The sequence below is a fragment of the Aquarana catesbeiana genome, linkage group LG03 (genome assembly GCF_042186555.1).
Source record: "Aquarana catesbeiana isolate 2022-GZ linkage group LG03, ASM4218655v1, whole genome shotgun sequence".
NCBI classification, from domain to species: Eukaryota; Metazoa; Chordata; class Amphibia; order Anura; family Ranidae; genus Aquarana; species Aquarana catesbeiana.
The window spans coordinates 329,091,493-329,116,790 of NC_133326.1; the positions used below are offsets into that span (position 1 = coordinate 329,091,493).

The following is a 25,298-nucleotide window of genomic DNA, read 5'->3' on the forward strand; positions in this document are numbered from 1 at the left end:
TCTATGCAGTGTGTGTGCATGTGTGTGTGTATATGTATATATATATATATATATATATATATATATATGAGCAGAGTTGGGGATGTCCTATGCAGTGTATACATGTGTGTGTGTGTGTGTGTATATATATATATATATATATATATATATATATATATATATATATATATATATATGAGCAGAGTTGGGGATGTCCTATGCAGTGTATACAGATATATGAGCAGAGTTGGGGATGTCCTATGCAGTGTATACATGTGTGTGTATAAATATATATATATATATATATATATATATATATATATAAAATTATATATACAGAGTGGGGGATGCCCTATGTAGTGTATACATGTGTGTGTGTGTGTGTATATATATATATATAGATATATATCTATATATATATATATATATATATATATATATATGCAGAGTTGGGGATGTCCTATGCAGGGTATACATGTGTGTTTATATATATATATATATATATATATATATATATATATATATATATATGAGCAGAGTTGGGGATGTCCTATACATATATATATATATTATCAGGGTGTATACATGTATATATATTAGCAGGGTGTTGGTGAAGTGAAGCCATGCTGACAATAGGACAGGGTGCTCCCCCAGCCCAGGCAGGCAGGCAGGAATGTCATCATTAGCTGCAGGCCGTTGTATAGAGAGCCCGGAGCCATGCTGGCATTCAGGATAGCAGCCGAGGGAAGCAGTTTAATCCTCCCGCACAAAGCTGGGGGAGAAGTTAGCTAATTTGAGTGTGAAAAGGGTGAATTGGGAAGGGGGAGGGGGGGTTGGTGAATGAACCCAGGGGGAGGGGAGCCTGGGGGCGGTGTTAGTGGTGGGATTCCCTGTAGCCTTGCACCCTTATAGTCCATTGTTGCTGCCATAGGGGAAGGAGAGAGTGGACAGCCAGGGGGTGTGATGATCCGGAGAGGAGATCGCAGAGAGGGATGAGCCCCCCGTACATCGGATGAGTCCCCCGTACATCGGATGAGTCCCCCGTACATCGGATCGTGTGTGTGCCCCTCACTATTATACTAAGTCCTATACTGTGCCTGGATTGCTGAGCTGACATGTGCGGGATGTTTGTTGTATGAAGAGGACTTGGCAGTCTGGAGCTTGCTTTTCTTTGGACATAACACATTGGATTTATCCCTCCTGGGAAGTATGTACCCGGACTGGTTGTAGATGGAGGAGAGAGCAGCACCCCAATAAGGCCGATCAGGTGAGATCACATTGTGCCCCCCATCCCCCTTGTATTGCTGGGAATGATTACTAATGCTCGGAGATAGATAAACTTCACACTTGTCCGGCGTCAGTCTTCTCACTATCTTCTATAGATCAGTCTCCGGCTCGGTGTGATCAATGGGTGCCCATAGGCACACTGCTCCTTTGATGTCATCAGGTCCTGGGGAGGTCCATGTTTACCCTAAAAACAAATCACTCTCGTGCATAGTCTCCCCTAGACACATACTCTGAAGCCAAGGGGACTGTTGTATGGAGATGATCTCCTTTATTTTATAGATCAGCCTTTCTCAAACCTTGTACTCGTTTTCAGGTCCTGCGGAACCCATGCTTATACCAACTCAGCAGTGGTCATTGGTAAGCAGATCAACCACCCTAGAAAAAAGTTGGTGTCATGTCACTGATGGTGCCAAGTGGCACTAGGCAGGCACCATCCGATGCAAGGTAAATCAGCCTCCACTCAAGGAACACCCTAGGGTTCCACAGTCTGGTTGAGAATGGCAACCTTGGGCACTACACTAGTTCTAGGGTAGATCAGTATTTGGGCTTCATGGTTTGGACAGTGTAAATGCTTAATGTTCCCTGGATCAAGACAGGCACCATCAAATTGGAGGTCTATCAGCCACAGCTCAAGAAACCCCTGAATGGAACTGTAGAGTTCCACAGAACCATGGTTGAGAATGGCTGTCTTAGGGACTACACTAGTTCTAGAGTATGGTAATGCAGTCTTGTTTGTGGTTTGTTGTGCCTTGGATTTTTTTTTTCTTTTTTCTCATTGCGTGTCTTACATTTATCAACAGAATATATGACAAAGCGTAAATGTTCATCGTTGGACATCATTTTGATGAGACACAGTTCTGAAGTCTTTTATTTATAAATGCATAGCTTCAGATATCATTTTATCAATCAAGAGGTTATCATAATCGGTGTAAATTAGGCACCATCAAATTGGAGGTCAATCAGCCACAGCTCATGGACCCCTAGGGTGCTACAGACTTTTGGTTGGGAATGGCTGTCTTAGATACTACTCTAGTTCTAGAGTGGAGCAGCTTTTTTGGTCTCTGTGGTTTAGGCAGGGTAATTGCTTAATGTTCCCTGGATCAAGACAGACAACATCAAATTTGGAGGTCAATCAGCCACAGCTCAAGAAACCCCTGAATGGAACTGTAGGGTTCCACAGAACCATGGTTGAGAATGGTTGGTTGTTTTAGGTACTACACTATTTCTAGAGTGGATTGGCAATTGGTCTTGGTTTGGACAGTGCTTAATGTTCCCTGCATCTAGACAGGCACCATCAAATTTGGAGGTCAATCAGCCGCAACTCAAGGATCCCTAGGGTGCTACAGAACTTTAGTTGGCAATGGCTACTTAAGGCACTACACAAGCTCTAGAGTAGAACAGCAATTGCTCTTCATGGTTTGGACAGTGTAATTGCTCAATCTGCCCTGGATCTAGACGGGCACTATCAAGTTGTAGGTCAATCAGCCACAGCTCAAGGAACCCCTGGGTGGAAGTAAGGTTCCAAAGAATCCTGATTGAGAATGGCTGTATTAAGTTCTACAGTTGTTGTAGAGTGGATCGGCAAATTGTATCCATGTTTTGGACAGCGTAAATGCTTAATGTACTCTTGATCTAGATAGGTGGTCAATCCGCCACAGCTCAAGGAACCCCTAGATGGAACTCAAGGGTTCCACAAAACCCTGTTTGAGAGATACTACACAAGTTCTAGAGTGGATCAGCCACTGATCTTCATGGTATAAACAGTGCTAATGCTTCGATATTATACTAGTTCAGGAGTGGATCAGCCATTGGTCCTCATGGTTTGGACAGTGTTAATGCTTAATGCTCTTCTGGTTAATGTTTTGAAATATTTAAACTGGAGTTTAGAGACTGAATTGGTTTTATGGTAAGGTTGTGCAAATGTTTTTTCTGGGTTTTCCATTAGTGCTTTCTGTTTATAAATACCCTGGATTTATGGTAATTTTGTGGTATTAACCCCAGTTGACTTGCCATGCGACTTGAGAGTTCAAAGTTGCATGACAAGTTGCGCCCCATTAATGGCAATCGAACCGTTCTAATTGGTCGCTTTGACTTGGAAAAAGGCTCCTGCACTACTTTTGGTGCGGCTTCAACACAACTTGCATTGCATTCTGTTAAAGAAGTCGTATGCAAGCTGCGACGGAAGTCACACAGCGATGTTGGATTTAAAGTCGTGTGACTTTCAAGCTGTGGCAGTGTGAACAAGGGCTAATGGTTTTACATTTTTTTCCTCTGTTTATAAATACCCTGGTGTGGTCTGTAGTAAACATTTTCCAATCTGACCTTGTGGAGGTGCTAAATATAAAGTTTTATGCTTCTGCCCAGGCTTGGTGACTGTGTAGTGCTAATCAATGGTCAGCAGTAATAGCAGGAATGGCATGCTTGTAAGTGCGGGGACTGCTGTTAAACATCCAGGGCTTTGTATGATTGGCTGTGTGCGCTGCTCTTGCATGCCAGTGCTATGAACTGAATGCTGTGTTGTTTTAGGAATGGTTCAGTTATGTATCGGGGAAGGTTGCATATGATGATCTCTGTGCTGTGTTCTTTTTTTTTTTTTTTTTTTTTTCCCCCCTAATATTTACTCATTGTTTATCTTGTGTGATTGCAGAGAGGATCTGTGTAAACTCTCACTCTGGTACCATAAGTATTCTGTAAATCTGTAACTAGGGTAGCCTTGGCACACAAAGGCCTTTGTCAATTTGTGTTCAAAGATTAAGCTGGAGCCCCAGGTCCCTGCAGCTAGTTACACATTGATATCCCTTGGAATGCACTGATGGGTGGAGATAGTACCATGTGTATTTCTTTATCCCTTCCTTTTTTTTTTGATTAATGAGATCTGATCTGCTAGCAGCTGGACCCAATGTATTGGTGTCCAGTTCTAGTATGGTACTAAAGCATGGTCTATGTTTATAGAAGTGACATCAAACCTTACGTAAGTACAATGAAGTCCCAAAACTTTTTACTTGGTGTGATAATGTGTTGGTTTTAAAATTTATGTTTTTGTTTTGTTTTTTTGGTAGATGTCAAAGGAATGCACTACAAAGTTAAAATAATGGGTGTCAAATACAGGCAGATTTGTGTGTGTGTGTGTGTATGTATATATGTATATATATATATATATATATATATATATATATATATATATATATATATATATATATATATATATATATATATATATATATATAATATACACACTGTTGTCTATTGGTCCATGTGTTTTTAGTAAGCGTGCCTAGAACCCAGATTTGACATGACCATAATTTAGAGAAAAGACTGCTTGAGTCTGGTTAAGCAACCAGATTTGCCTATGCATGGAGGGGATTTACTAAAATAGGAGAGTGTGTAAAATCTGGTGCTGTTGTGCATGGTAGCCAATCGGCTTCCAACTTCAGCTTGTTTAATTGAGCTTTGACAATAAAATCTGGAAGCTGATTGGTTTTCTGTGCAGAGCTGCACCAGATTTTGCAAACTCAAGTTTTAGTAAATCAACCCCCAAAGTGTAGAACATGGTCATATTGATACAAACCATAGGACTCATTTTGATACCATGGTGTGTACAGTAGTGTTTTGATTGACCCATAGCAGCCAATCAGAACAGCTTTTAACAGTATGGTAATACAGTCTTGTTTGTGGTTTGTTGCCCCTTGAATTTTTTTTTTTTTTTTTTTTTTCAGAATACATGACATAAAGTGTAAATGTTCTTCATTGGACATCATTTTGATGACGCACGTTTCTGAGGTCTTTTATTTATAAATGCATAGCTTCAGATATCATTTTATCAATCAAGAGGTTATCAAAATTGGTGTAAATTAGAAATCATTCCCTGCTGTACAAATCGCCACATTTATCAAATGTGAAATTGGTCTATGGATGACTGTATTGGCATTTGTGTATATATGTTTATGATTTAGTGTGTGTATCTATATTCATAAGAATGTGTTTTCTTCTCCAGTTTATCAGTACTTCAGTGGGCCCATTCCTGCCTTTCTAAACCTGTAAGAAGCCAAGACACCATGCTCAGCTTTGCAAGGCTCCTGCTCTGCTTTCTGGCTCTTGTCATGTTGACATCATGCAAACCAACAATTTCAGAAGACCAGACCAGTCAGAAAGGTAATTATAGGAATGGCCAGTCTTTAATACAGCTGATGTGTTAGTTATATGTTTTAGGGCTGAAACATGATTTCAGATGCAGTGCTTTCCGATAAGTGTTAAAATGATGTGCATTAGCGTGTTGCAGTGCCATTCATTTGACAACGCAACTGCAACATGCCAAAACGCACACTAATGCACTACCTTGAATTCTAATGTACTGTTTTGCCAAAAATGTTGCACATTTATTTATTTTTTTGGGTGTTGCACACTCATCCATTTGAATGGGCTGCATCAAGTCAACACGCCAGGTCACCGAGGTCTGAATGGGCCCTTAGTGAACTGTTGTGTAAAGTATAGATGCACACTAGGGCCAATGAGAAGCTTGGGCAACACTTTACCTATTGCACTTTCCTGTATTTTTTTTTTTTTTTTTTTTCCCACAATGCAAAAAAACCTACTGGTAGGTTATTTTGGCTTCTAACTAGTTTGGCCATTTGGGTGTGTGTCTGTGTTTATGCCTATGATCCCTTGAGGTAGGTAGTGGTGTGATTTGTTTTCTGCACACTGTGTAATACACAGGCATAAAATGAAATGTTCATACATTTCTAAAGTAAAGGTTTGGTGCACTGCAGACTGGAAAATTGCTGTCATTAAAGCCCTATGTTGTTGGGATGAGTAACAGTAGGCTGATGAATGCACCCCACTATTAAAAATAATTTTTGGGTCTGATGGAATATCAAAGAAGTCTTTGGGATTTATTTACTAAAACTGGAGAGTGCAAAATCTGGTACATTTGTGCACAGCGGCCAATCGGCTTCTAACTTCAACTTGTTTAATTAAGCTTTGACAAAAACTTGAAAGCTGATAGGTTTGTATGCAGAGCTGCACCAGATTTAGCACACTCCAGTTTTAATAAATCAACCCCATTTTTTTTTTTTTCCCCATTTTTTTGTGTGCCCAGGTAACCTGGCAAAAGTGGCAGTGGGTGATCTGGCTAAGGATGCATGCCATGGAGGGTCTCCTATAAGGTCAAAAGTTGACAGCCAGGTCATACTACAAGTTCACAAAGTTCTCAATTTTGTTGAGGTGAGAAAATTCTCACCCTTCTGGAGTGTGTCTTTCTCACCCCTCAAAAAAAGCTTTAAAGTTCATCTAATGGTTAAACAAACACGGTGTCTTAAGCGGAATTGTGTGTATGTATCTGGGAGGTTGAGGTGTTCCATTAACACCTTTCATTTGATGTATAGTACATATGTTTTTCTAACCTTTTACAGTGGCAGTATCTCATTTGTCTAAGTTTAGTGGTTATCTAATGTGTGGTTTGGTTGTGGGTTTTAGGTTATAAAAGTTTTCATCTTCCTTTACCAAGGTGAAGGGTACTCTTTGCAACTCATAGGAACCATTGCAGATCTTCTCCATTGTCCTGGCATATTAGTCTGATGCTGAATATTTAAATGCTTCAAGATAAATTGCATAACTGTCCCAAACCACTTTAATTTCATTAACTAAATCTAACAAAAAAATATTCTCATGGTTATTGGATACAAGCATTTTTACACTGACCACAGGTTTCAAGTGACTATGTTGGCATTTTGAATCACTAACAGTATTGTGTTTTGGACTGGAGAAACTAGGCCTTTGAATGTAATAAAATTCAGAGAGTATCTAATTTTGCAGAAAGTTTTAAATGAATAACATGACTAGGAGACTGTTCTTCTAGAGTTCAAGATAGGTCAGCTAAACATTTGTCAGTGTGTTTTCTTTGCATGCTGATAAGGACCGTGTATCGCTGAATTAAAGTATTGACCCCCTGTGTGTACTCTGCTCCCCTCCTGCAGAGTCACATCCTGGGACTGAAGAACATCTCCTGCTTGACCCTGGAAACTCTTTGCGACTCGCTTGTGACACCAACTATAGCAGCAACATTAACTGGTACAGAGAGCAGGAGCGCTTGCTGGCAGGAGAAAAGATTCACATACAGGGCTACATCTTGGAGCTTACAGATGTAACCTATGAAGACTCTGGCCTATATCTTTGTGTGGTCCGTGGTACTGGTCAAATCCTTCGAAGGTTCACTATATCTGTAGTTGGTGAGTTTCTATATGAGAGGCCATAGCGCTGTATTTACCTTCTTTATAGGACTCTGAACATAACCTAATTGTTGCTCTACAGTAACAATTTTTAATGTTCTCCATGGACCAACATGCTTGTCATTTTAAATGTAAAAGCTAATGCAAACCATGTGTGTTCCACAGACATACAAATATAACATTGTGTAGCATCATGTATAATATGACCTACTCCTTGCAGGGAGTCTGCTGTACATTTTAAATAGGTTTTCCCTTACTTGTTCTAAATCTGTGTTTTGTGTATACCAAAAACACTCAACCATTAAAATATTAATCATTGCCTTATCAGCAGTGACTCTTGATTTTTCTTTGTGGTGCTTACTACCAGCAAACAAGCTAGACTTACACAATCAATATTGGAGCAGCTCTAATTTTGTACTAGCATTGTGCTCATGACCTGCATGGGGAATGCTAATATTTGAATCAAAAGTACATTGCCTTTTGGGGATGTGAGGCCTTCTCACATCTATAGCTTGTCTTTTTAGATTCAATGGCATCTGGAGATGATGATGATGAAGATGGCCGTAGGGAAGATTTCCAAGGTGATCTAAGTGAGGATCCTGTGTATATCTACCAAGGTGAGTGCTCTCTTGTTCAGATGACTAATTAGAGGTTATAATAACTCGTGTTCCTCACCCAGCAAGGCCATAAACTGTAATCCCAGTACAGAGTAGTCTGGTCCTAGCGTTCTCCACATACCAAAGACCAGACTGTCTGTGATGGCCAGATAGATGAATACATGCTGCTGACCTATGCCCTGGGGTTAGAAGATAAGCTGCCACAGCCTGTCTTTCCAACATAATCATATTTTAGTGTCCATCAAAAGATGGTCTTTAGCCAAATATTCTTTCACAGCAACTAATGCTATTCTCTTGCACTTGATATTTTAGATTACATGTTTTGCTAGACTTGTCAAATATTCTGGAAATTGCAATAAACTATGTATTGTGAAAACTTTTGTTTAATTCTGAAATACTGCAGTAAAAAGACTTAGTTTACTTCTCATTGACCTGCAGTAATTCATTATGCCAAAACTGGGTCTATAAGAACTGTGCTTTTGTCTTTTTAGCTCCATACTGGACCCATTCTCGGAAAATGGAAAAGAAGCTATATGCCCTGCCTGCTGGAAACACTGTGAAGTTTCGCTGTGCCGCTGGTGGCAGCCCACTTCCAACCCTACGATGGCTTAAAAATGGGAGAGAATTTCGTGGAGAGCATCGGATAGGAGGTATTCAGGTAAGTCATTAGTACATGACACTTTGGTTAATGATGTTTTATTTCAAAATAACCTGTTTATTAGTGGTCAGTTTGCTGTAGGCCTTCTAGGTGGTGTTTTAATAATTTTTGAATTCTCTTATAGCTACGACATCAGCACTGGAGTCTTGTCATGGAGAGCGTGGTTCCCTCTGATCGTGGCAACTACACCTGTGTAGTGGAGAACAAGATGGGCAGCATTAGCTACACCTATATACTGGATGTGCTTGGTGAGCATATATGTATTTTGGTTCCACACAGTGTGTGTATGTATGTAAAATCTATACTTTTAAAATCTTTTAACCCTGTCACAGCCAGATCTGTAAATTGTAAGGATCTGGCAGCGGGGGGTTTCACACACAATCCCTAGTGAGTGCCCCTGCCATGTATTCCGGGCTCGGTTTGCCCATCTGTGTACCCAGTACCGACACGGTTGGAGGAGAGCGTACACACATCCGCACCCCCCAGGTTACCCTGTTACTTTCCCCGGCTAGCGTAGCCGGGAAGGAATGTATTGCAGTGTGATTTGCATTGTAATGCATCTAGCGGAGGCCGGAGGAGACGTGCAGGGTCTTGAGAACCTGTCAAAGGATCATCACATAGGGGACTCTTGTCCCCTATATGATGTAAAAAAACTAAGTTAAATTTAAAAAAATATATATTTTTAATTGCAAAAAAAATTGTTACACCCAAGCACATGAATTCCATTGAAAATGTTGATTGCAATACACATGTTATATATTGCCGCACACGTCTAAGTAAGCACAATCATTTCCGTAACACTAAACTGGTGACCTATAGGGGGCTTTTGAAGTGATGACTATAGAAAGTATAGGGTACTGAAGTTTGTTGCCATGTTGGGTATCTATTTATGACTATTATATTTTACCAAAAATTGGGTAATGTATTGCGTTTTGTTTGCCCTAAAGTTCACTTTAGTGTGGGGGTTGTGGGTTTTTTTTTCTCTTCTCCTGAAACCTTTGCGGTAATGCATAAAAAATTGTAACTCAGACACTCTGCAACTTCAAAGTCTATAGGACAGCATTTCTGTCATAAACCTAATAATGAGGGTCATTATGTGCCCTGTAGCCAGACTTGCCCTCTCTCTGTTTAGCTACCACAACTGTCTGCAAACTATCTTCCTGGGGTAATTGAGATGCTGTCTCCACTGAGTACATCTTTTATGGCTGTTTGTCATTTTATTCCATCCTGTAGTGTGCAGCTCTTAGTGCTAACATTAGATTTTGTAGGACATTTCAGAACAAGAATCGTGTTACATTACAAGCTCTTTTTAGAAAGTGTACAATTTTCATATCCATTTCACAACACTTAGCCTAGGGTCACATATGTGCGATCTCAGACATCACATGTGATTTGCACCCACACCGCAGGTGCCGATCACATGCGATGTCTGTGCAGTGCGAGTTCAGCCATACAGTTGTATGGCTAAACTTGCATTGGATTTGCACAAAAATAGTGCAGGGGCTTTTTTTTTTTTTTTCCCATACTAGAATCGGATCGCATGGGTGTTCTCTCCCATGCGATCTGATTTATGTGCAAGTTCATGGTTTGCACTGCGATCTGTGAACCGATCTTGGTGTGTCATTAACAATGTATTGACACCTGCAGCGGTTCGCAGAGGGCAGTGTGAAATGCCTGCGGGAGAGATGCGATGCGGGAACTGGCGCTGTAATCGCGCTGGTTCCTGCATGGCACATATGTCAACCTGGGCTTCATGTTGTTTTAAAATGTGTAACAGCCTAAACGATTGCAAAACAACATAGGTAAAATCAGATGTAGTCTTCTTTCCTTTTTTTTTTTTTTTTAAGTATTGTTATATCTTCTTTGTTTCTAAAGAACGATCTCCTCACCGACCAATCCTGCAAGCTGGTCTTCCGGCAAATACCACTGCACGTGTGGGCAGCGACGTGGAGTTCTTGTGCAAGGTGTACAGTGATGCACAGCCACACATTCAGTGGCTTAAACACATCGAACTGAATGGGAGCCGGTTTGGACCTGATGATGCGCCATATGTACAAGTGCTTAAGGTAATTTTCATAACTACTGTTTAGTATTATGGCACATCAAGAAGCGCTGCTGGCTATTTTATATTGTTGTAGTACTTCTTGTAACGTAAGTTCTTACTTTTTTTTTTTTTTTTTTTTTTTCCCTTGCAGACTGCAGATATTAACACATCAGAAATAGAGGTTCTCCATCTGCGAAACGTCTCAATGGAGGATGCTGGGGAATATACATGCCTTGCTGGAAATTCCATTGGTATCTCTTATCAATCAGCCTGGCTCACTGTGTTACCTAGTAAGTGGAATAGCTAAAGAACCAATACATTACAAACCTTTAGATTGTGTGTGCGTGTTAGGGATGGGGAAAGGGGATTGACTATCAGAGGGGAGATGCAATAAATGCAATATATAAATCCTTTAAAATATACTAACTCTCATACTACTTTATTATTCCATCTCTCACTTCCAACCAGTGTTAATTTCGCTGACAAAATGAACACTATTTTAGTCAACTTAAATACGACTAAAATGGCATTTTAGTCAAAAGGCTATGACTAACCCTAAATCTGACGTCAAAATGAACACTAGTTCTATATCACAATGGCTAACTCTGTGTCTGTACTCTGTGTCTGTAGTGCATGTTCAAACCTTAATACCATAAATAATAACATTCGATTTTTACTCCAGGAGTAATACGTTTGGAAATTCTAAAGAACTGCTTAAAGTGATTGTAAGGGTTGTTTGTTACTTAAAAAAAATAAAATAAACGTATCATACTTGCCTCCACTGTGCAGCTCATTTTGCACAGTGTGGCCCCGAACTTGCTCTTCTGTGGGTCCCCCGGCGGCTCTCGTGGCTCCTCCCCACATCAGATAACCCCCTAGGAGAAGTGCTTCCCCAAGGGGGTTACTTTGCGGGCACGCTCCTGAGTCCAGCATTCTGCATCCATAGCCCCCGAATGTATGACTCGGGCCCGGCGCCCGCGTCATTGGATTTGATTGACAGGAGCCAATGGCTGTGCTGCTATCAATCTATCCAATCAAGAGCCGAGAACCCCGGGCAGTGAGACAGCGTGTCCCCGGCGGGTCAAGTTCCGGGGCTCAGGTAAGTAAAACTGGGGGGCCAGTCACTGCCAGGTGTTTCACCTTAATGCATAGGATGCATTAAGGTGAAAAAATACGAAGGTTTACAACCCCTATAAATCATTCATTACAATTAAACTAAAACCCATTAGATTTTAATCAACTAAAGAGTACTGGAGATTTTAGTCAAATAAAACAATTGAGATGACTAAGTTACGACTAAAACTAAATGGCGTTTTTTAGTCAAAAGATTATGACTAAAACTAAATTGAAATTAACACTGCTTCCAACTCACATAATTTGAAAGACCATAAATGTAGGCATTTTGTCATGGTTTAGGGACCCCTCTGACTCTTAGGTATAAGAGACTGCTTCATACAGAATGAGTGAAGTTAAATGAGAACGCACATGTCTTTTGTTTTTATCAATATCTGAAATTGTATTGCTTTAAAACTGAATATTCAGATCATGCATATGTCCCATATTGACTGGTTCTCTTTTAAGGTATGAATTGTTTGTTAGAGGCTCTTTACAGCAAGATACAAATTCTAAACAAAAAATGTGTATTAAGTATGATAGAGATTTAGGGCATATGCAGGGAATGTATGACTTCAGTGGTGAATATTTTTAATTTAACACTGTCGCTGATATACATGCTTTTGTAAGAAGCAGAAGTCACATCTGTTAAAGTTTTTACTATCGTGTGGATGGATTTGGGATAACAGATTGGTTGGGGTGAGAGGGGATGCAAGGTCCATAAAGAAGGTCAAGGTCACAGATGTAGCACTGACCCTCTGTCTCTACTTCCTTTCCTCACCAGATGAAGACTTTATAGAGGAGGCAGAGCCAGCAGAGTCCAGATATGTGGATATAATTATCTACACTTCAGGATTTCTGGCCGTGGCCATGGCAGTTGTCATTGTAATTCTATGCCGTATGCAAACGACACACAGCAAGCAGACCCTTCAGCCACCACCTGTTCACAAACTTGCAAGGTTCCCTCTTATACGACAGGTAAGTAATGGTTTATAACAATTGTCTGATTTAAATTGTATTTGCTGGGCTATTCAGAAACCGCATATGGCTAATGGGTTATTTTAGGTTATGTTGACATTTTCAATCAAAATGTTAAACAAAAACAAATGAATATACATACACAACATAAGAAATATGCTGTGCTAAAGGCATATAAATGTGTGTGGGGGTGTTTTTTTTTTTTCTCCTTTTTATTATTATTTATGTATTTTTACCAGCTGTTTTTGTGCATTTTTTTAATTTGTCCTCTGGTATATTCATAGCACCAAATTGTCCTCCAAATCAGTTTTGAGTTGGACATTTTGATGATAGGCAACTCCTATCCTCATTGATTAGTGGTTCCAAATTAATAACTACTGCAGTAGGGAACAGACACAAAAGATACGCTCAGCATCTTTCCAAATAACTGTTCTGCTTTATTATGACGCAATTGAAGGTTTTTATACACATGATTACGTAGGTATCACATTAATATTACAATTGTACGTTTATGGTAACAAGGGGCGTTACATAGGCAGGCTAATTCTAATCAGGACTCGAACTGTACTGAAAACATTATTAGTGCCATGTGCACAGTGAGGGCAGTGTGCAGAACATACAAAATAGAATACAATTGTATACAGAACTTACACATTTCCACTACAGTTTTATAACAAAGTAACAGCTATGTAATACATGATCTTGTAATTGTATTTATTTGTCTATTGGTGAAAATATCCCTTAAGACATTTAAGTGCATTAAGTCTAATGTCTTTTGGTGTGTTAAAAAAAAAAAAACAACTTTCTTGTGGCATTGCTGCAGTTATGAACACGCACCTTCGATGGGGATAAATGGTAATTTATGTAAAACGCACACAGAGGTGTTGCTGTACCTTAGATTAGTGGTTCTCAAGCCTGTCCTCAAGTACCCCCGACAGGCCATGTTTGCAGGTTTTCCTTTATCTTGCACGGGTGCTTTAAATCAGAGTCAATAGCTTGGTATTTTGGACTGATATTTTATCCAAGAGAAATTCCCAAAACATGGCCTGTTGGGGGTACTTGAGGACAGGGTTGAGAACCACTGCCTTAGATAATCTTATTGTTACCTGGAAGGTCTGTAAGTGAAGGCCTCAACCATTGGAATCATTTGTCTACCTTACTGTGTCCTGTATGTATTTCCAATATTGTTTTCAAATCTATCCCAGGAAATATTTCCTAAACTCTACCTCTACCTACTTGTACATTGTGTTTAAAAAAAAAAAAAATATGATAGTATTGTATAGATTTATGCAAAGTACATTACTAATAAGATCCATTTTTTTTTTTTTTTTTCCTTTTTTTTAGTTTTCCTTAGAGTCTAGTTCCTCTGGAAAGTCCAGTGCCCCTTTGATTCGTATCACCCGGCTTTCTTCTAGTTGTGCTCCCATGCTTCCTGGTGTCATGGAAGTTGAGTTACCTTTGGATGCCAAGTGGGAATTCCCCAGGGACAGGTTAGAACTGTCATGTGTAGACCCTTTGTAAAATATGTGTGTTTACCACAATCTTATTTTTAAATACTGGCTTTTACCCCATCAGGCTTGTATTGGGGAAACCTCTAGGCGAAGGCTGCTTTGGTCAAGTTGTAAGAGCTGATGCTTATGGCATTGATAAGGACCACCCTGAAAAGCCTGTAACAGTTGCAGTAAAGATGCTTAAAGGTGAGATCAAGAAACCGTACTTCTAATTAACTGGCTGCTCTGAAAAAGTAACTAGAAGACAAATGAAGCAAAATTGACATCCTAAACAAGTATGTATTCCCCTACTTTCTTTAGATAATGGCAGCGACAAAGACTTGTCTGATCTCGTATCAGAAATGGAACTGATGAAATTGATTGGAAAACACAAGAACATAATCAACCTGCTGGGCGTCTGCACTCAAGAGGGTAAGCTGTGAATAAAACTGAAACCTTGACTTTGGGTATCTGGGGACCTGTAGTGATTGGGTGCTTTAGGCCATGCAGGTATTTTAAAGAAAACCTTAAAATAACTGCTCTTTTATACAGGTCCCCTCTTCGTCGTTGTGGAATACGCTTCAAAGGGAAACTTGCGAGAATTCCTCCGTGCTCGTCGCCCTCCAACGCCAGAAGATGGTTTTGACATTACCAAGGTGCCTGAAGAACTGCTGTCTTTCAAGGATCTTGTGTCCTGTGCCTACCAGGTCGCTCGTGGTATGGAATACCTGGAGTCCAGAAAGGTAAGAAGGAGGCTAAATGCTTATGTTTGTGAACTGTTACATCCATGCATCCTTGGGAATGTTTATAACCCCCTCCTAGCAACTGCCTTCTTATGGGATAGTTTTAGATCTAAACACAGCCAACTTAACCAGATAATAAATAACACTCAGTTTTAAAGAAACCCATCATGAGCAAAATATAATGCCTGTCATTTATTTATTGCAGGTACTTGTATAGGGCTGTCAACTTACGCAGTGCTTTACGTATATATTAGGCTGGGTTCGCATATATGCAGGGCTAGTTTCTGTGCAGAGTTTGGTGCGGTTTCCATTCAGCGGTTCAGGTGTGAATTCGACACTAAAATCGCACCTGAACTGGACTGAAAAATGTACAGGACCATTTTTTAATTTGAACCACCTCCACTGAAAGCCGGTCTGGTTCACATGTTATGGAAATCGAATGCAGTTCAAAACACGTCCGATTCTTATATATGTGAACCAAGCCTTATACATTCACATCAGTCCCTGCCTCTCAAGGAGCTTAGAATCTGAGGTCCCAAACACATTCATATATACTTGGCCAATTTAGACCGGAGACAATTGGCCTACCAGCATGTCTTTGGAGTGTGGGAAGAAACCAGAGGAAACCAGCATTGCAAATTTTCTTCTGAATGTGCCTTTTGCCTGGCTGTCATGCTGATTATCTGCATTGGGGTCACTGGCGTGGGTCGATTCTACACCTCAGGAGCTCTGATTTCACCATGAGTTACTTCCTGCTCCTTGCTTGGTGACATACGCTATTCTTCTGTCTTCAGGACTTAAAGGAGTTGTAAAGGCAGAAAGTTTTTTTATCTTAATGCATTCTATTGTCCCTCTCTGTCCAGTGATGTCCACAGGTGTCTCAGGCATTCGAGATTCTCTCTCCTGATTGGCTGAGACACAGCAGCGGCGCCATTGGCTGCTGCTGGTGTCAATCAAGTTCAGCTAGCCGAGAAGTGGAGAGGCCGGGTTGAGGCTCCGAGTCTGAATGGACACAGGGAGCTGTGACTTGGCTCGGGTGCCCCCATAGCAACCTGCTTGCTGTGGGGGCACTCGACAGGAGGGAGGGGCCAGGATCACAGAAAAGGGACTCGAGAAGAGGATTAAGGCTGCTCTATGCAAAACTACTGCACAGAGCAGGTAAGTATAACATGTTTGTTATTTTTTAAAGGGGGGAAAAAAAAAAAACGAGACTTTACAATCACTTTAACAACCAGGCAACTAGCATTTTCAGAAGGAAGTCTGCATTGGATGACTCTCATAACAGGTTTTGCATATGTACTTTCGGAGCTGTAGGCAGCAGCCTTGTCGTATTTTGGGTGCGTGTATGTTTTTTTTTTTTTTTTTTTTTTTGTTTTTTTTTTTTTTTTGATAATTATTATGTTTGGTTAGCTATGCTGCCTACTCTTTTTGAAGAAGTATTGTGTGTGTGTGTGTGTGTGTGTGTGTATATAATATATATATTTAATTTTTTTTTTTTTTCTACACCACTTAAAACTATCAATATTCACCCTAGGTTTCCTGAAATAGTCTATCATGGAAAATACCCAATAAGTGCAATAAATGATTGTACTGATAGTATTTTACGACTCTTGACTTTGTTCTACAGTGGATACACAGGGATTTGGCAGCCAGAAATGTCCTTGTAGCTGAAGATAACGTTGTGAAGATCGCTGACTTTGGCCTTGCTCGAGGGGTGCATGACATTGACTACTACAAGAAAACCAGCAATGTGAGTTATTAAAGCTGCCATGGAGGAAAAACTATTTCCTTGGTCTACTTTTGTAGGAGGCTGTCAATTCTGCACGGTAAACAAATCTTATTTTTTTTCTTTCCTTTTTTTTTTTTTTTTTTCCCCCAACAGGGTCGGCTGCCTGTGAAGTGGATGGCACCAGAAGCATTGTTCGACAGGGTGTATACACACCAAAGTGACATGTAAGTATTATGTTTTTACTAAAGGAAGGACTATTTTAAAGATGATACCAATATACATCAGTTGGTCAAAGCAATCCAATACTTTAATGGGAATCCCCCTTCCAGTGCCTGGTCTTTCTGCTAAAATAAGCAGAAAAGGTTTCAGGACAGGTACCTTTGCTACACTGCCTGTATTCAGATCATGCCCATAATTGACACTACAGCATAATTTGAACTTTGTGACATCACAGAACACTTAGGTTCATGAAACTATTTACTACAAATATAGGGATTAAAGGTTGATCCAGGATTATGGCAACAAGGCTGTTCTTTACTCCTTGATCTCTTAATATGAGATATTCTGAACACCGGAGATATTTTTGGCTGTTGGAATGCCTCTTTGGGTAACTGATATTTTCAGCTACACTCCAGTCACATTTAAAAGTATAAACCGGTGATGTGGATCCTTTCCATTAATACAATTTACTGTACATGATACATTTTGTTTACTTTTTTTTTTTTTTTTATATATAATCGTTTACAATTCTAAAATATTGATTTGTTAAACAATCCCTCTCTTGCTTGCTCCCTACCTAAATTTTTTTTTTTTTTTTTTTTTTCTGCCTGCTCTCACTTGTACATTTTCTCAAGCTTTCTTGTAACATAGATTGTCTGTTACCCCCACTGCAGTTGGGGGTTGAAATGCACAGTTTGGTATTATGTTTACTGTTAAATTGACCAAATTTGTAATCTTGCATAGCCATTGTAAAAAAAAAAAAAAAAAAAAAAAAAACGGCCCCACTACACAGCCAAGAAGATCACTCGGTACTGGGGAAGGTGACAAATTTATTTGTGCCTGGAGAGTAACCATTAACATTAGTATGAGCCTTTCTTCTGATTTACATACGTTTTTTACTTGCGTGTATCTGTGTATATAATACATACATATCTCTCTCCCTCCTGTGTTTTTAATAGTCTTGTAGCTGCTGACTTTTCATATTAGCACACTTGCTTTTCCTGGAATCCAGCTGATGCTTCCATCGGCTGTCGGGTGCTGCTGCTGCCATTGCCGGTAAGGGAGCCCGCCGGGTCCCTACTGCGCATGCACGAAGCGCGGCACTGCACTCTCTTACTGGCCCAGCAGCTGGGGAAGGAGGAGGAGGGGGCCGGACTTCTGATGTACCCCCCTGTTTTTGACAGGTACCCTGTCTCCGCTTTCGACGTACCAACTCCCCCCCCGAAAGGTGCCAAATGTGGCACCGGAGGAGGGGTGGGATGGGGTGGGGGGGGGGCATCTGATAAGCAGAAGTTCCACTTTTGGGTGACACTCCGCTTTATGATGGTAAAAAAAAAAAGTATAAGGCATAAAAACGATAACCTATACTGGAGAAAAAGTTGCTCCAAGTTCACTTCTGCGCTGACAATATACTTGAAGGTCATGTGATGCTGGCCACTTTGACATGTGGCTTGCACTGCAAGAAAACTCTAGCAAGGTTATAAAGCAGGTTGCCTTTCTTTTCTATATCTGTGTCCCAGCAATATTAATAATAATAATAATATTATTATTATTATTATTATTCTTGCTTTAGCATTTTACCAAGTTCTACTTTTAAAAGTGTGCCACTATAAGGCTTTATATATATTGTTGTGGCATTATAAGTGTAATAATATATTTTCTTTCCGCAGTTGGTCCTTTGGTGTATTGACCTGGGAGATATTTACCCTCGGCGGATCTCCCTATCCTGGCATTCCAGTGGAAGAATTATTTAAATTGCTTCGAGAAGGACACCGAATGGACAAGCCATCAAATTGTACTCATGAACTGTAAGTATTTGCCCAGTGTTGGAAAAATGGCTATTAATATTGTATATTAATTTATATACGATTAATTGTGCAGCTTTAAGCACGACCCATACAATACCATCTGATGTGGGTGTGGAGAGTAGGGTGAATGAATGATGGCGGTAGACCGAATTACATCATAATAAAACAATGCAATTTATTATAGGTACATGCTGATGAGGGAATGCTGGCACGCTGTACCGTCCCAGAGACCGACATTCAAACAATTGGTGGAACACCTAGACAGGATCCTTACTGCTGTATCAGAGGAGGTAACCATTTTGTTTATTATCATTGTTCCTAGTGTGTGTGTGTGTGTGTGTGTGTGTGTGTGTGTGTGTGTGTGTGTTTTTCTCTGTATCTAGGATCTGGCTAGATCATCCACTAATGACCCTTTTTTTTTTTTTTTTTTTTTCTTTTTTTAACTTTTCAGTATCTGGACCTATCTATGCCATTTGAACAGTATTCACCTTCCTGTGAAGATACCGCAAGCACATGTTCCTCCTCTGATGACTCTGTCTTTACAAATGACCCTGTAGCAGAACCGTCCTGTCTCTTCAGTTATCACAATGTTCATAGTCACATGGGGACCTGAAAAAAGGACTGCAAAGGGGGAGTATGGACTTCACAAAACAGCATCTCCCCCTGTATCAGCAACTTAATTTATTAAGAGACACTGCCAATGTCTAGTTCTATAGACTGGTGAAAACACTGTGCTGCTTTTCTTTTCTGCTTGGGAGGAAAAAAAAAAGAAAATGGTGCTGGAGTCAAGCTACCAGTCTGCAGGATATAAAGCACTGTGAGCCCCTGACTGGTTCTGTCAAGCCATGTCAGGGATATTTTCTATATTCCCATGTTGTGGATGTGAAGGACTATAGCTAGCAGGGATGGACTTCCCAGGTCGGTTCCAAGAAATCTAAAAATCAGACAGGGTAGCACTGTGATGCTGGAATCCCTGTACGAAGAGGAACGGAGTTTACCTACTTCTTAGACTTTTTGCATTTGTAAAGCCAAGCTGCAATCTGGTCTTACAAGTGGCCTTAAAGTGCCTAAAATTCTGTTATTATATAAAGCCTGTAAATATTTTCTAATAGAACTATTTATGTCCTGTTTGCTCCGACGCATATTGTAGGTCATTCTAAATGTTATATAAAGGAGAAGACGTCTTTCAAAATGTTTTACACAGTCTCTCTTAGCAGCCATATAATTTATCATCATTTTTTTTTTTTTTTTTAATATATGATACTTTTTGGACTCAAAATCCCTACAATCTGTTGATTTCATAAATGCTTTTATACATTATAGATATATTTAAAACAGAATATGCTCTTTTGCAATTTACCAAAAGTTTCACATTTTTGTGTCAATTTTATTTTATATATTGTTAAAAAGTTACTTTTAATATAAAGATCTAAATTATATAAAAAAAAATGTTCTTATTGGAATTTTATTTGAGTACTTTTTATTTTTACATTCCATGGAAGGCTGTATGGATGCACAAAAGGATGGGTGTAGCGTGTTCACTGCTTGTGACAACGTTAGATTTACAAGTTTACTAATTGGCAAGTATGAAAAATGCATGCTTGGGGCTCAAACATGAAAACAGACCATACCAAATAAAAATCCATAAAGTGTCACTAAATGCAGAACCAACCTCGCTTTTTAGTTTTGGATGGTGTGGAAAGCGATTTTGCTTCCATTGCTGTCTACCCTCGTTAGGGAGATTAGCCCTCTCTATTTGTCCTAATATCACAAGAAAAAAAATCTCAAATTTTGGGGGGACACAAGAACGGTAATGGAAGGGAAACCTTCCAATGGGGACACTAGTTCAGGTGACATCCCAGGATTCCCTCACTTTGGAGGGATTTCCTTTCACTTCCTGTTTTGGCTGTGGGACAGGAAGTGAAGGGAAATGTCCCCAATGGGGAAAAAAAAAAACCCACTGGCAGATTCTAACCCTTCCCTCCCATACTGTATCCAAAATTAAGAAAAGTGACACTTTAACGTTTTTTGCACTTCCAACATGAATGTAAGCACTTTCCATTGTAGCTAGGTAGGCGACTTTCAAAAGGTTACTAGTTTGCGAACCTTCATAATGGGCATTGGCATTTTTATCCACAGCTACCAGTCAAATTCATTGCTTCATTCCCAAATTCAGATTTGAGAGTGGAAGAGAGTCTGTTTGCTATGGCAACAACCGTGCCCCTAAATCAAACCCTATATAGTCAGCCTGTGGCAAATTCACTTACAGTATCCATAGAGTTTGGGCTTATTCAGCAATGCCATGCAAAAAAGCAATGATGTACAAACGGCATTAAAACATTGGTTGCAATGTTTTCATGTATGAATAAACAATCAGATTTCAGTTTACTGAAGATGTCATTCTGATTGGCTGCTGTTGCTTTTTTAAATAGAACCTGCCTGTGCAGAGTTATTTTTGTTTGTAAGGGCATCTTTTTAACAACTTCTATTTCCAATGGCCTGTTTGTTGAAATGCTACATCTTTGCTGCTTCCCAGCGATCTTTGCCCAGTTTTCTTCCATGTTCGGCATCTGTGGCCATCTTGATTGGGTAGGCTGTGATGACATAAAGCTGACCACACACAGATACCTCCATCTGTGCTGTGCAGTGATTTCTATTTTATTTTATTTATTTTGATGGATACCAGGCAAGAGGGTGGTGGCATGGCCACCCAGAGAGGGGTTTTAAACCAGTTTATCAAGAACCACCTTGTTTAATTAAGCTTTGACAGTAAACCTAGTAGATGATTGGTTACTATGCACAGCTGCACCAGTTTTAGTAAATCCTCCCCCACGCGGTAGTGTAAATCCTGCCTGCTCCCAATTTTTTTTTTTTTTTTTTTCTCTTGGAGGTGGGGGTAGTAAATGTCTGCTTCAATATGCATAGTAAAAAAGAAAAAGAGTAAAGAGTTGGGTTAAGATTGATCAGAATGTTTTGGCTTAGAGGTCAACAGAAGGAGATGGAACGCTGAAGACCTGTTTTCAAAAAGCCAGGCTTGGTGATTGATGTATTGTCAGCCATGTGTAGATGGGGGGGCTAGTTGCTTGCTGCAGGCCCCTTTTAGCCATTTACAATTCTAACCCCGTGAAACTACCTGGCAGAGCAGCCAGTGTCCTGAAGCAACTGTTTTCTCCAGCAAGTATATTGTTCTGTGTCCAGCAGGACAGGCTCAGTAGCCTGGGGTGACTTGCTACACATTATCTAATGCTGCCCCTCCCATGCATCCTAATGAAAGGAGTCTTCCATATACACACACACCTGCTCCCCCTCTCAAGCACACATGCAATTACACTGCGGGGGGATTACAGATTTACCAAACAACAATACTGTGAATATTTAACTAAAACACAGCTGAGCTTTGCCTCCAATTTGGGACAGATTTTGAGATCTTTGTGTGCAATGTCTGCTCTCACAAGGATTTCAGCTACTCGGCCAAAGCCTATTTTTAAGCCCAGTCCTATAAAGATTTCCCTTACAGTGTGAGTCCGCAATAATAAATTGGCTTTTGGTGAAAAAAGGCTCAATTAACAAAAACCTAATTACTTTCCTTACCATGTATTTGCTTTTGGATTACAGTCCAGAATGTTTAAAATCATTCATATCATTTAAATCTAATAATATTTTACTGTTAAAAAATAAAAATCTCAATCGAATCTTTAACATGCTAATGTAATTTCAAAAGTCAGTAAAAATGAATGGCATCTGTTTGTATATTACTTTGGGATCAATATGAACGTTCTTTAGAATGATAGGAGCATGCATTTTCATTCACTGTGCAGACTATCTAGGGATCAGCTTTATCTCAGGAGAACAATGGGGACTGCCTGGGAGGTTCTAACTTGGCTTGATTGATTCCTTCACCCAGCACCATGGGGCATGTGCAAAAGGCTGCAGCGTGCCCACACATGTGTCATCATTTCCCAAAGCGGCCATAATTAGCCAGAGCAAGCAGTGATATTAATTTTTCTGTCCACGGGCACCTATAGGGAAATTAAATTAGCATTTTTTTTTTCCCAGTAAGTCTAATGCCCCGTACACACGGTCGGATTTTCCGACGGAAAATGTGTGATAGGACCTTGTTGTCGAAATTCCGACCGTGTGTAGGCTCCATCACACATTTTCCATCGGAATTTCCGACACGCAAAGTTTGAGAGCAGGCTATAAAATTTTCCAACAACAAAATCCGTTGTCGGAAATTCAGATCGTGTGTACACAAATCCGACGCACAAAGTGCCACGCATGCTCAGAATAAATTAAGAGACGAAAGCTATTGGCTACTGCCCCATTTATAGTCCCGACGTATGTGTTTTACGTCACCGCGTTCAGAACGATTGGATTTTCCGACAACTTTGTGTGACCCTGTGTATGCAAGACAAATTTGAGCCAACATCCGTCTGAAAAAATCCATGGATTATGTTGTCGGAATGTCCGATCAATGTCCGACCGTGTGTACGGGGCATTACAAACCTTTAAGTGGCTCAAACAAAAAAATGAGAGAGCGAAAGGAGATGGGAAAGATGGAAAAATGATGATTTTTTTTTTTTTTTTCTGTACCTTCCCGAATTCCCTCTGCACTTCTGTTAGTTCTGCCCTAGGAAGCATTGAAATATTGTACAGTTGACATTGTATTAGTGTGTGTGTGTATATATATGTAATTATATATAATCTCTATATCCTAGATTAGAGATGTTTCTGTCTGATCTGACAATTACACATAGATGAGGATATGGGACCAGACAATTACAGTAAAACCTTGAGTAATTTGTTATAATTCATAACATAATATATAAAGCATAATTTGTTCCAGAAACATGTTTGTAATCCAAAGCACTTGTATATCAAAGCAAATTTCCCCATAAGAAATAACAAACTCAAATGATTCCTTCCACAACCATTTATTCATAGATCCTTCCGTTTGTAGTCCATATAAAAAGATTATAGCAATGTGACCAGGTTGTGTAACCGTAACATGTCCATTTACAAATGGAAGCCTCCACAAGAGGATTAGAAGCAAAATCCAGAAGGAGCTACAGAGTATAAAAGAGAAGAGAGACTGTTATATCAAGTCAAAATTTATCAAAAAATGTTGCTGGTCTCGCAAAACACTCTCAAACCAAGGTTTTACTGTACAATACTTTCCTGTTTTTAGTGTGAACACCAGGTACCGCTGCTGCTAACATGGGTGCAGGGAAAGGAAGAAGCTCAAGAGATTTGCAGGTTTTCAAATATTGCTTGCATAGGCATAAAAAAAAAAAAAAAAAAACCCAACAGTGAATGTGACATTCACTGATTGTTGATCGTCTTTTAACCACTTCCTGCCCGGCCTATAGCAGAATGACGGCCGGGCGGTGGTTCAGTTATCCTGACTGGGCGTCATATGATGTCCTGCAGGATAACAGCCGCCGCTCGCATCGCGGGGATCGGTGGTGCGGTGTGTCAGTCTGACACAACGATACACCGATCTCGGTAAAGAGTCTCTGATGGAGGCCCTTTACCATGTGATCAGCCGTGTCCAATCACGATGTAAACAGGAAGAGCCGTTGATCGGCTTTTCCTCACTCGCGTCTGACAGACGCTAGTAGAGGAAAGCCGATCGGCGGCTCTCCTGACAGGGGGGGTCTGTGCTGATTGTTTATCAGCGCAGCCCCCCCTTGGATGCCCACATTGGACCACCAGGGAAGGCCCCAACATGTGGAAGGCAAGGTATGTACCCCATTGCCATCCACATATACAAAAATATGCCAATCAGTGCCCACAAATGGGCACTGACTGGCAACATTATGCAGCAGATCAGACTGATGAAGTGATGCCCAGCAATGCCACCCATCAGTGTCATCAGTGCCACCCATCAGTGCCCACCCATCAGTGCCACCCATAAGCACCCATCAGTGCTGCTTATGAGTGCCCGTCAGTGCCGTCTATGAGTGCTCATCAGTTCCGCATACCAGTGCCACCTATCAGTGCCCATCAGTGCCGTCTATCGATGCCACCTCATCGGTGCCCATCGGTGCCACTTTATCAGTGCCTGTCAGTGCAGCCATATCAGTGCCCGTCATTGAAGGAGAAAACGTACTTATTTACACATTTTTTAACAGAAACGAAGAAAAACTTTATTTTTTTCAAAATTTTCAGTTGTTTTTTATTTGTTGTGCAAAAAATAAAAATCGCAGAGGTGATCAAATGCCACCAAAAGAAAGCTCTATTTGTGGGAACACGATGATAAAAAATTAGTTTGGGTACAGCATAGCATGACCGCGCAATTGTCATCCAAATTGCAACAGCGCTGAAAGCTGAAAATTGGCCTGGGCAGGAAGGTGTATAAGTACCTGGTATTGAAGTGGTTAAAATGCATTCCTCAGGAAGATGGACC

The 25,298-nt window shown here is 40.2% G+C and overlaps 1 protein-coding gene across 2 annotated transcripts; it reads left to right on the plus strand.

The window, feature by feature from the left end:
* The first annotated feature begins 865 nt into the window (after positions 1–865).
* FGFR4 (fibroblast growth factor receptor 4) lies at positions 866–20,352 on the plus strand. 2 transcript variants are annotated; one of them, XM_073620482.1, is made up of 18 exons: positions 866–1,246; positions 5,261–5,418; positions 7,239–7,490; positions 8,015–8,107; positions 8,599–8,765; positions 8,890–9,013; positions 10,641–10,831; positions 10,961–11,099; positions 12,707–12,900; positions 14,245–14,390; positions 14,476–14,597; positions 14,712–14,822; positions 14,943–15,133; positions 16,761–16,883; positions 17,016–17,086; positions 18,752–18,889; positions 19,074–19,179; positions 19,341–20,352. In XM_073620482.1, the coding sequence occupies exons 2-18, from the start codon at positions 5,322–5,324 to the stop codon at positions 19,500–19,502; spliced, it is 2,427 nt and encodes an 808-aa protein (XP_073476583.1). In that variant the 5' UTR covers positions 866–1,246; positions 5,261–5,321; the 3' UTR covers positions 19,503–20,352. The 2 variants fall into 2 exon arrangements, with proteins under 2 accessions (XP_073476583.1, XP_073476582.1); XM_073620481.1 differs by lacking the exon at positions 866–1,246 and adding an exon at positions 4,031–4,237.
* Positions 20,353–25,298: the final 4,946 nt, after the last annotated feature.